Raw genomic sequence first — 12,546 nt, 5'->3', positions numbered from 1 at the left:
CTGGTAGAATACTTAACATAATTAAATCCTTCTTAGATAAGAGAAAAATCCAGGTTGTCCTCGACGGTCGTACATCTAAACAATATGATATAAATGCGGGAGTGCCCCAGGGATCTATCCTTGGACCTCTGCTGTTCCTGATATTCATAAATGACCTCCCTGACAAAATTGCCTCTGAGATGGGTATATATGCTGATGACACCACACTCTATAGCAGGCACGACAGGAAAACAAATGAACATATATCTAAAGTAATGGCAGAAACACTAGAGGATGACCTCCAATCAGTCGTGGAATGGGGACAAAAATGGATGGTCACGTTCAATGCCGCCAAGACTAAACTGGTTTCATTCAATAATTACAAGAAACCTTCTCTACCACCTAAAGCAATGGCCAACGACTCTTTATCTGAGAGTACGTCTTTCAAGCTCCTTGGCCTAACGTTCACAGGAAACATGAGTTGGAACAATTACATCGAGGGCATTGCCAGGGCCGCTGCGAGGAAGGTGGGCTCTCTCTACCGTGCTAGAAAACTTCTAACACCCAAAAGTATCCTGTACCTCTATAAGGCCACCATTCGCCCATGTATGGAGTATTGCTGTCATATTTGGGCTGGTGCATCTGCTACTAGTCTCTCGCTCCTTGACAGGGTTCAAAAGAGAGTCGCAAATCTGATAGGCCCTAAACTGGCATCTAAGCTTCAGCCTCTGTCCCATCGTCGAAACGTTGCATCCCTCTGCCTGTTCTACAAGTATTTTAATGGTGAATGCTCTGATGAACTGCAGGCACTTGTGCCCCCAAGACGTGAACACCCTCGACAGACCCGACAAGCTGCAAAATCCCACCCCCACACTGTAGAGATCCCTAGATGTAAAAGATCTTTCTACTCCAGTAGTTTCTTCCCCAGAACTGCTAGACTTTGAAATTCCATTCCAGGTCACTGCTTCCCCAACTGTACTGACATGCATAAGTTCAAGTGCAACGTGAACCGATATCTTGCTGCCCAAATCCCTACATAGTACCCCAGTAGATGTTTCCCCTACACCAAAGGGGCAATTTGCCTTGTTTGGGGTGAAAATGTAATTAAAAAAAAAATAAATAAAATAAAATAAATATCCACCGACTTTTCTTTTTCTATCTCTTTATTTATTCACTTATTTTCAGATTGGAGACGATTGGATCACCTCTCTCTAGGAAGAAAGAGAATAAAAAAAAAAGAAAAAGAAAATGGAAGAAATTTAAGCTTTTATTAAAGCTGTTTCAGTTTTTTTTTTTTTTTTCAAAGAAGTTACCACTTATCAAGGCCTTGGGCCACTCGAGAATAAGGGTTACTGAGTGTACAATAGTCAATGGGACAGTAACGCAGTAATCGTTAGCAGTGAAAATTTGGTAAATTGAATTACTTAAGGGGACGACTCATCAAGAACTTTTTCGTGTTGGACTTGAAGACGGATCATATTAGACGGATCATATTGTAGTCAGCTGGAAAGCAGGGAAACGGGAGAGAATTCTAAGAAATAAACTTTGATCGTGGAATCTACGTTTAGGTTTAGGCACAGATAGTTTTTTTTTTTCTTCTACCTTCAGTTTCTAGATGGGCTGGAGTTGGCATATTGGAAATGTCTCTAAAAAAACAAAATAGGAAGACATGTTAATCAGTATAAGTATTTTCATTTTAATAGCTTAATATATCGTCATATTTTAGAATTTTTATATATGGGAATTTGAAAAAAATTAAACTTATTTAAATTTGAAACTTAGAAAACTTTAATTTTGAGCATTTATTTTATTTTAAAATTAATCGATTTTTGAGTAAAACAATTTAATAAAATAAAACTTGAAAAATCTAAATTAAAAAGAGAAGCTAAATAGTTTTGAAGTTTTCAAATGTAAATGTTCAAAATATTTAAACTCTCACTTAAACGAGATTTGAAAAAAAAAAAAAAAAAAAAAGAATGATAAAGTTTGGTTGCACATAATAATAAAAAAAATATTTTCTTACGGATTTCATTAATTTGTTTTATTAATAAAAAAAAAATTAAAACATCTATAAATGAAAAAATTATACATATAAAATAATTAAGATAAAATAATTAAAACGATTATAACTATTTTCCTTTGTAGTCTCATTTTTAATTTTCAGTTCTCATCCAAACGAGATTTAAAAAAAAAAAAAAAAATGTCCGTTTTTCTTTTTCTTTTTTTGTCATGGACGTTATAAAGTTAAACAATAAAATAAATAACATTTATCTATTTTTTTTTTCATTGCATTTTAATTAAGGGATATATTTTCGATATCGACATAAATTTAAATTTTTCGTAGTTAATTCATTAAAACAACAAAAAATAAATAACAAAAGAATTATACATAGAAAAAAAAAGAAGAAAAAAAATCGAATTTGTATCTTTTATTTCCCGTGAGCCTCAGTAGAAATACCCCCCTCCCCTCGGTTAGCTGCTGCTGCTGCTTTCTAGAATAACAATGTCGGATTCCACACAACAGGCGAGTAACTCTTCCTTTATAAAAACATTTATTATCTTTTTTGTAAAAGAAAGTAGACTGATCTTTTTTTTCTGATGCTTTAAGCTTAATATAAAGTTGGGGAATCGTTTTAAGTCCCCGTTGTCTAATAAACGAGTCCTTTTATTTGTTTGGCCCGTTTTAGTCTTAAACAGCGTGGTCTGTCGTGTCCAATTTTTTTTCCTAGCCTCGTAATAGTAGTAGAATTGAAAGTCTTTATTAAAACAAAAGAAGAAAAAAAATCGAACCTCTTTATTTTATTTGAATTTTTATTTTAATAATTAAATTATTTTTAATATCTACGCCGCCCGCAAACACGTGTGTATTATAAGTATATAAATATATATCCTCGATTTTAGTTGATTTTATTTTTTAAACATAACGTGTGTGTGTGTGTGTGTGTGTATGTATATGTAATATATATATTATATAAAGATGTGTGTGTGTGTGTGTTTCAATTAAAGAAAAAAACCTTTTTATTTTAACAGAATACTAAACCAGAAAGCGGGGATTCCTCTGCTAACGACCCTGAATATATCCGGCTAAAAGTTGTAGGACAGGTACGTATCCAATATATATATATATATATATATATATATATATATATATATATATATATAAATAAAATTGTGCACAAACACGTTTGCATAAATATTTCTAAATTGTTTTTCATGAAAACCTGGAAGCACCGAAAACCATTTTCCTTCTTCCATTACTCATGTGGTCATAAAAGAGGGTTCACTTTACGTGTCCGTATTAACTAAAACCGAACCCCCATTATAAGGCCACCGGCCACCTTGTATTATTATTTATAAATTTCAAAGAAAGAAAAAAAATGTACGTATTTTAAAAGATTTTTTCCGGCTTTTTTTTTTTTTTTTTTTTTTTTTTTATCAGGAAATTTGGATAAAAAAAATAAATAGTTTAAAAAACAAAAAAAAAAAATTTTTTTTCTGAAAATAGTGGAAATGTCCATGCGGTTTTTTTTTTTTTTTTTTTTTTTTTTTTTTTTTAATTTTATTATTCGCTCTAAATTCGTTTGCTCTAGCCATTTATTTAGAAAGGTTTCTTTAAAACGCATATATATATTTAATGTCTGTTAGTAAATAGACTGAACGGAAATGTATATGTGTATTCATATTTTATTTGAATAAATATATAAAAGGAAAAAAAAAACATTTCTTATATTTGTAATTTACTGTTAAAGGAGTGTTCAATATTCCATTAATAATTGGTGCATATAAAGTACTGGCTATCTCGAACTTGTCAACTGTAAGATTGAAACGGCATCTTTATCTAGTTTCAGTTTTATAATTTGGTTTAATGAATTTGAATAACCAAACAAATACTGCAAGTGCAATACTTATCAAATTTCTTTGATTTCAACCAATTTATATTAAAAAAAAAAAAAAAAAAAATCCCTAGAACTAATCTTAATTGTTTCGATGGAAGCCATCTTAAAGCTGAAAAGTTCAAGATATTTGACACTGAATTCAGTTGAGGATAAATTCTATGTACCCCCCCCCCTTTTTTTATCAAAGGCAAAATAAATGATAGTAAAATTTCTATGAATGAATCGTAATAGTTCGTGGGACGCGTGCATTTCGTCGGATATTTTATTTTTGAAAAAAAAAAAAAAAAAATGTCTTTTGTAAACATTAAACTAAAGACAATTTTATCTTTTCGGTGCTAATGCAGAGAGTGATCCGCGCTAATTTTTAAATCGTATTTCCACGTTGAAATTTTTTTTTTATTATTCAATTGTAAGGTTAAAGTACAGAATAGGTACAAAACACCCTCACCTCCCCATGTTAAGAATGGCTTTTTAAATAATAACGGTATTATTTCAACACGGATCATTCTCTACATGAGTACCATCTTTTTTACTAAAATTATTCCTATTCGATTTTTTTTTTTTTTTTTTTTTTTTTTTGCCATCTTGGAAGGTTTTTGCTAAATAAAAATACACACATGTTGGTATTCGTTGTTTCGCTCAGTCTGTACAAGGAAGATATTATTTATACATTATTAAGGATGGGTTTTATTGAATATATATTTTTATTAGTTTTAAGTACAGGCAAGTTGATACCACATTTACCCCCAATCTACTTCGACTTTTAATTTTTTTATTTTTATTTATTTATTTATTTTACATGTAAAAACTGGAAAAAAAATGGCGGTCAAGAAAAAATTCAGATTCGCGTATAAATTTTCGCATGATAACCGATTTCTTGACCATAATTAATCGAAATATTGGTTATGTTTTTAAACCAACGCATTTCAGCTGAAAACATTTCGTACTTACGTGTTAAAGAAAAATTATTATAAATTCCAAAAAATATGAAAAATGATCCAATAGAAAATTAAATAAAAGTAAAAATCGAATTATGGAGGTGTTGTGCGACCAATTCAGTATGACAAACTGACTTATCTCCCTTGACTTAAAGGTCTGCCATTTTAAAACAAAACGTGTAAAACTACGTCGGTGCCTATGTATTTTTGGTACCGCGCTAGTTTTAAATATATTTTCAAGTTAAGTTTCACGATATCTTTTTTCTTATTAAATTGTTAGGTGAAAGCACAGAATAGTTACAAAACACACTCCCCTCATGTTAAGGTACCAATACGTCTATAACATCTACTGGATTATTTTATAAATTTTTGAATTTATACTAATTTCGACATGTAATTGTTTTCACCTGAAATGCGTTGGTTAAAAAAAAAAAAAGTCTACATAAACAATGAAATATAAAACTTAGACGCATGACTAATTTTTAAATGTCAAAGGTTGGCAATTTCTAATAGAAAAAAAACAAACAAAAACTTAGCGGTAAAAAATATATACCTACTTCCCCCTAGTTTACCACTAACCCTTCACGGGCAACAGACCTTGTTAAAAGAAAAATACAAAGAACTTTGAATTTAACGAAACTCGAGAAATGTTATGGTTACGATTAACTACTGAATTTCACTTCCGGTTGTTGCTTCGCATATAACTATAGTGATAAGGTGGAAAGTGTTTGCTCAAGATATGAAACTTGTGAACTATTTTTTATATAAATTTACATTGTAGAAAAAATATACTTTTTTTTTTTTTTACATAGGCATCACCACTTATCCAGGCCAAGAGGCCACTCGAGGATAAAGGGTTAAAGAGTGTACAGTAGAAATTGGACAATATAGTAATCGTTAGTAATGGAGATTCGGTAAATTTGTTAACTTATATGGAATGGCTCATCAAAAACTTGTTTACGTTAAACTTGAAGACACAACAGAAGCCAATCCCATAGGTGTGCAGTTCTAAGAAAGAAGCTTCTCTCATGGAATCTACGCTTAGGTTTAGGCACAGATAAAGAGTGGGGGGAAACTAGTGATAGTGTTTTCTGCTAGACGGGTGTTTCTTGTGAAAGCTTGGCGAGGCGGGGGGACCATAGAATGGAGTTCAGCCGAGCACTTGCCATGAAAATAACGATAAAGCAGAGACAAACTCGCAACATCTCTTCTGTGAGAAAGAGGTTGCAGGAAAGAGAAAAGGGGCATCCTCCACAAGGCTACGAAGTCTATTTTGAACTCTATCAAGTCAGGATAAGTCGTTTCTAACAGCTCCTGCCCAGATGTAGCAACAGTACTTATGACAAAGTGGTCACAATAGGCACCTTCAACGCGTACAAAAGAATACTATTATATGTACCACGATCTAATTTTAATAGAAGTTACTATTTTCATGGTTTTTTTGTACGATTTAAAAGCTTGTAATAAACTAGTAATAACTGAAGAAATTTTTTTTTTTTTTTTTTTTTTTTACATTAAATTCACCTACAATTTTATTTAAAATGACTTTTAAAGGTTTTCAACTATGCTGAATCAAATCTTTAAATTTTACAGACAAGTAGTTTTCGAGATATAAAGACCTGTATTATGCACTGCAATTCACTGGCCGCCATGTTTGTGCACATGCGATGAACAAATCTACTTTTCTGCAACTGACATTGCCACCCCAGCTTATGGAAATAATGAAAAATGCAAGACTAAAATCGTGTTTACATTATTGACGCCTTAAAACTGTTCCTATATAATTATTTCAAAGACCTATACACACCCGTATTTATAAAGTCTAGAAAAAATTAATATTCAGATTTCCATGAAATTTTCGATATTTTACTCATTTTTGAATTATATTTTAAAAGCAATTTTCGTTAAATGAGTGAGAAATATTTTTTTGTATGTTACGCCCCCCCCCCCATATTTCATGTTATAAAAACTGAACAAAATAAATTTATGTTGATGAAAATTTCGTAAAGCTGAAGCGTTTAAATGAAAATAATTATCTCATATATATATATATACATATATATTAAGTAATGTGATTTTTAAATTTAAAAAATTTTTAAAATTTTAAAAATCAAAATTTAATTAAATTAAAAATCAGTTTCATAAGAAGGAACAACAACTTATGAAACTGATTTTTAATTTAATTAAATTTTGATTTTTAAATTTTAAAAATTTTAAAAAATTTTAAATTATAAATCACATTACTTAATATTGAATTAGCTCTAGGACATTTAACTATCGAGCTTATTATATATCTAAATTACAACGAGCATTTCCTGTATTTTAATTAAACTAGTAATTTCACTATTACATTAAAATACACTTAGCTCTTTAGACTATTACTCTAATCTCCTTTAAATTATATATATATGAGAGAGAGAATTAGACCGGAAGTCTAGAAGAGCAGTTTAATTTAAAAAAAAAAACATTGCTCAGTACTGAAGCTAAATAATTATATTTATACTATATTAATATTAATATTAAGGATAATTGTAAATTATGAATCAGTTTTAAAAGGAGAAACAAAAATTAAAATTTTTTTTCCCCTTTTGAAACGGATTCATAATTTACAATTATTAATCTTTATCCTGTGTATATATATATATATATATATATATATATATATATATATATATATATATATATATATATATATAGTTTAGTAATTATATTTAAATTCTGATAAAAACAACCTCGAATTAAGAATGTTTGACAAAAGGAATATATAGAAGGGGTTATGTTGATTTCCATGGATTTTCGATAAAGGTTCATATCATCAGAGGAAATGAAATGCGGTTAGCAAAATGTTCAGCTGTGAATAGACACTTATTTTGCTTTTTAGCACAATTATTGAAAATAGTTTTTGAGTGGTGAATGATAATTATATGGAAATAAAGGAAAAAGGATCGCCTTGAAAGTAATATCTATCAGGATCTTTCATCTGATTTCTAATCAGTGTCTTATCTCTATTATATATATAACAAACATCCCCGTTATTTCATTTTGAAGTTGTAAATAAAAATCGACATAAGATCAATATTGTTTTACAAAAAGTTTTTTTTATCATTAATATAATTGAATTCTAGAAAATAATTTTTAATATTCAATTTCATTCTGCAATGTGAAATTTTAAAAATAGAATTTTGAGTAACGGTGTCCAATTTAAAAAAAAAAAAAAGAAAAAATCTAAATATAAAAGTAGCAATACTAAACCATTTTTTTTTTTTTTTTTTTTTTCCATTACATCCGAGAAACTTAAATCCAACATTGAAAAGAATGTAAAAAAAACAGAAATATGGTGTGTGTGTGTGTGTATATATAATTTAATTTTATTTAAAAAAAAAAAAAATACAAGCAGGGAGGAAAAGGGACAAAAATGGTCCAATCGCTGATCACTTACTTACTATTTATTACTTTTGGACTATTTATTCGTGTGTATTTTGCATGTGTGTGTGTACGTATGTGTGTATATGCGTATGTGTGCCTCTACGTGATTACGTTTGTATGTCTGTGCGCATGCACATGTATGTTGGCGTACGTCTATGTACGCATGTGTTTATTTCCATGTGTATGCGGGGTGGAGGAGGCTCCCGTAAGCCGTGGTGAAGGCAACCCCTCTAGGAGAAGCAAATCTCGGAGTTAAAAAACATAAAGCAGGAGACCAGTACCCGCATTAAGCTGATCTGCAGTTTGACTTGTTGCTGGCTATCTTGCTCTTGCTTGTTGCTGGATGTCAACATTTTGAACCGAGAGAGAGATTTAGCTGTCGTACAAAGCTAAAACTCTGTAACACCATCAGGTACAGATACTCCCTCAGGCTATAAGAAAAAAAAACAAAAAACGGTCCTATTGCGATGGAAAAGTTGTGACGCGTGTAGGTCTGAAATGCTGGAAGCATGTAGTAATTGATCTGCCATTATTATATGTATCTGTGTGTATATATATATATATATATGTATGTGTGTATATCTATGTTTATATGTATGTGTACGTGTATTTATGCATTTGTGTATGTATGCATATATATGTGTATGTGTGGGCATGTATGAGTGCATATTTACGTACATATATGTATATGTAGGTAAGTGTGTGTGTGTGTGTGTCTATATATGTATGTGCTGTGACAAAATACTCCTTTTTCAATGTCTCAGACAAAGCCCGAATGAAGAGGGAGGAGAATTTCGCGAAACCAATATCAGACGTTAATTCTTTAGATTTGACCATCACCCGATCCAGGCTGATTGTCCTTGGAATCTATAGCCGATAAGGTTTATAGCTATTAATTCATTTTGTTATTATTCTTTAATTCTGGTGATTAAAATTATCTTCCTTCGGATTTAAATACATCTCCATTCAGGTAAGCAGGGTGAAGTTTAAATTCGAATCCAACAGCAAAAATTTAGTATATACATAAATATATAATCTCCCCCTTTTTTTTTATTTTTTTTTTTTTTGATATATGAAACAAGTACAACTTCGAAAGAGATCTTGCAACAGTTCAAAATTCAAATAATAAAGAAAATGATAATACAGAAAAAGTCCGAAGATAACTGTTGGTGCGTCTTACGCGGATTTATATATTTTTTTTTTTTTTATAGCCGCACTTGAAAATAAATATGTTGATGAAAATTATCGATATTCTTAGGAACAAAATAGGTGTGACGCGTATTCAAGTTTTACTAACCGTAACTGGTGGAGTCACTTGTCACTCTCTTATATATTTCCTTTTTTTTTTTATATCCAACGGTTTACAACCTGAAGTTTGGAGTGCGGCCAGCCGTCAATATACGCTGTTATCTCCCTCCCCCAAATTCTGCAACTAATTTTATTTTATCGTCGATTCTCGACCATGGCTAAGAAGTGATTGGCCGGATCTCGACCAATTATGTTACTGTTTACTATCCTCGTCATCATCATCACTATTAATACAGTGTTCACTGATATTATATTGGTTCGCGACAGTGCGTATGTGTACGTATGGATGTGTGTATGTATTTGTAGGTGTGTATGTATGTATATCTATGTATAAGTGCATATTTACATACGTGTATGTATATGTAGGTAAGTGTGTGTGTATATGTGTATATGTATATCTATGTATGCATGTGTGTCTGTATACGTATGTATGTGTATTCATGGTGTATGTACATATGTGTATGTTTACAGATATGTGTGTATCTGTATATGTATATTTGCGTTTAAATATATGACCGTCTTGTGTATGCTTATGTATAAGTATGTCTATGTATGCATATATGTAATGTGTATGTATGCATATATGTGGGTTATTTGTATGTGCATGTATGCATGCGTGCATGTATATATACCAGTGACCGTCTTCAGTGTCATGTCTGCTTGTGCGTGTGAATTTTTCTTTTTTTTCTTTTTTTTTTTTTTTTTTTTTTTTTTCGGCAGGACTAAAGTTAAGGTTATCTTCGGGCTCATGGACTTTCAGTACCTGAGGGAGTGGCACTCGTCTGACAAGACGTTGCAATCATATATATATATATATATATATATATATATAAATAAATATAAATTTAATTTAATTGGAATTCATTGAAATGGCTATTATTTATTAATTTATTTGTGGACTATTATCCTCATCTCAATAATGAATTCCAATGAAATAATATATATACCATTCTGTACGGATCCAACCATGGAAGATCAGATAATAAACATGGATTTATGAGACCAAAAAATACAGCCTTGATCGCTCTTCGGAGCCCGTGGCGCAGTTGATAAAGACATTGAGTCTCTACAGTTCCAGGTGAGAATTGTCTGAAGATAGCGGTTTCAATCCTACCCAAAGCCAGCCAGAGGCTTACTTGGCCAAAAGATGTTGAGACAACAACTATGGATGGCAGTTGAAGATTAAAAGTTCTTATCCTGTCGCAGTTAGCACCTGACAAAGGCCAGAGGAATAGTTGGCCGAAATGTCATGAAACCACATCTAAGAAAGATGAGAATAAGTCTGCAATATCCATCCTGGGCCCAACTCTTTTCCTAATCTACATTAATGATCTTCCAAATCATATCCTTACATCATTTGTAGACATTTATGCTGACGACACTACCATTTATGGTAGCACATCTAAGACAGTAAACGACCAAGTTCTCTCCAATTCTCTCTCCTCTGATCTTGAGCACGTAGTACAATGGGGAAAGGAGTGGCTGGTTACTTTTAATGCATCTAAAACCAAGCTTCTCTCTTTACATCATCAACATTCTAATCCACATTTGTCATCAATTGAAATGAATGGCTCTCGTCTTCAGGAGGCCTCAAGTTTTGACAAGCTTCTGGGCTTGACCATTACTCCTGATCTTAAATGGAACACGTATATCAAATCTGTTGCCAAGGCCGCTGGAAAAATGGTGGGATCTTTCTATCGATCCAGTAGATATCTCACTGCTGATGCTATTCTCTACCTATATAAGAGCCAGGTACGTCCAAGGATGGAATACTGTTGCCACATCTGGGCAGGAGCTGCTAGAAAGGACTTGTCCTGCCTTGATAGAGTTCAAAATAGACTTCGTAGCCTCGTAGGAGATGTCCTTTTCTCCTCCTTGCAACCTCTATCTCACAGAAGAGATGTTGCGAGTTTGTCTCTGATGTATCGTTATTTTCATGGAAAGTGTTCAACTGAGCTTCAATCTTTGGTCCCCCCTCGCCAAACTTTCACAAGAAACACTCGTCTAGCTGTAAACACTATCAATAATTTCCCCCACTCTTTATCTGTGCCTAAACCTAAATGTAGATTCCATGAACAAAGCTTCTTTCTTAGAACTGCACGCCTGTGGAATTGTCTTCCGTTTTCCTGCTTTGCGGCTGACTACAATATGGTTGTGTTCAAGTCTAAAGTAAATAAGTTCTTGATGAGCCGTTCCATATAAGTTATTAAATTTACCAAATTTTCATTACTAATGATTACTATATTGACCAATTTCTACTGTACACTCTTTAACCCTTATCCTTGAGTGGCCTCTGGGCCTTGATAATGTGGTGATGCCTTTGTAAAAAAAAAAAAAAAAAAGAAATATGGTCTTTAGTGTTTTTAAAATGGGTTCATTAGAGCCGAAGTTATGACCAAAGTATCAAATAATGCATTGTTCACTGGACATTTTGTCTGAAGTCATTGTCTATTTAAATGCATGTAAGCTTGTGGCTGAAAATGGTAGGAAATTTGCACAATTTGTAAAACTACCCATCTTTAAAAAGCTGTATCTTTTAGATCTTTATAATGATGAAATTTTGAACACCTTATCACAACAGCAATCGGGTGAGTGTCTTAGATTCTGTTTGTTTTGGCCGCCTCGGAAACCTGCCTGGTCTGTTTTTGTCAATATCTAAAACAGTTTATTCTCTCAAATTTGGTTTTCCCGATGTGAATCTCCAAAACTTTTCAAATCATCTTATCATGAGTCTGGCTCACACAGATGTTTATATGCGTTCACCTCTCTGGCGTTACTCATGACTATCTGTTACTCATCTGTGCTGTGATTTTCTGAACTTGAAATCATTGAAAACTAACAATGGGTGCTATTGTTCAAATCTATCTCTAATGTATTCTAAAAACTGTCAGTCTGTCTACGTAAGGCTACCATTATACAACTAGCTACCCATCAGCACATTTAAATAAACTAGTGAAGGAGAAAGGGACTTTGTGGGTGAGGTCTCTCTCTGGGCACCG

The 12,546-nt window shown here is 32.0% G+C and overlaps 1 protein-coding gene across 1 annotated transcript in view; it reads left to right on the top strand.

Moving 5' to 3' along the window:
* Positions 1-2,411: 2,411 nt before the first annotated feature.
* The window catches only part of LOC145263868 (small ubiquitin-related modifier 1-like), a 37,518-nt gene continuing 27,383 nt past the window's right edge, over positions 2,412-12,546 (top strand). Inside the window, exons 1-2 of the mRNA XM_080120940.1 lie at positions 2,412-2,503; positions 3,010-3,081. Coding sequence (XP_079977066.1) covers positions 2,483-2,503; positions 3,010-3,081 — 93 coding nt within the window. The 5' untranslated portion in view covers positions 2,412-2,482. The remainder of the gene's footprint in view (positions 2,504-3,009; positions 3,082-12,546) is intronic.

The sequence above is a fragment of the Euprymna scolopes genome, chromosome 39 (assembly GCF_053919585.1).
Source record: "Euprymna scolopes isolate OS-2025 chromosome 39, ASM5391958v1, whole genome shotgun sequence".
Classification (NCBI taxonomy): domain Eukaryota; kingdom Metazoa; phylum Mollusca; class Cephalopoda; order Sepiida; family Sepiolidae; genus Euprymna; species Euprymna scolopes.
The sequence above is the reverse complement of the archived record's forward strand: the minus strand, read 5'-3'. Positions and strand labels throughout refer to the sequence as shown.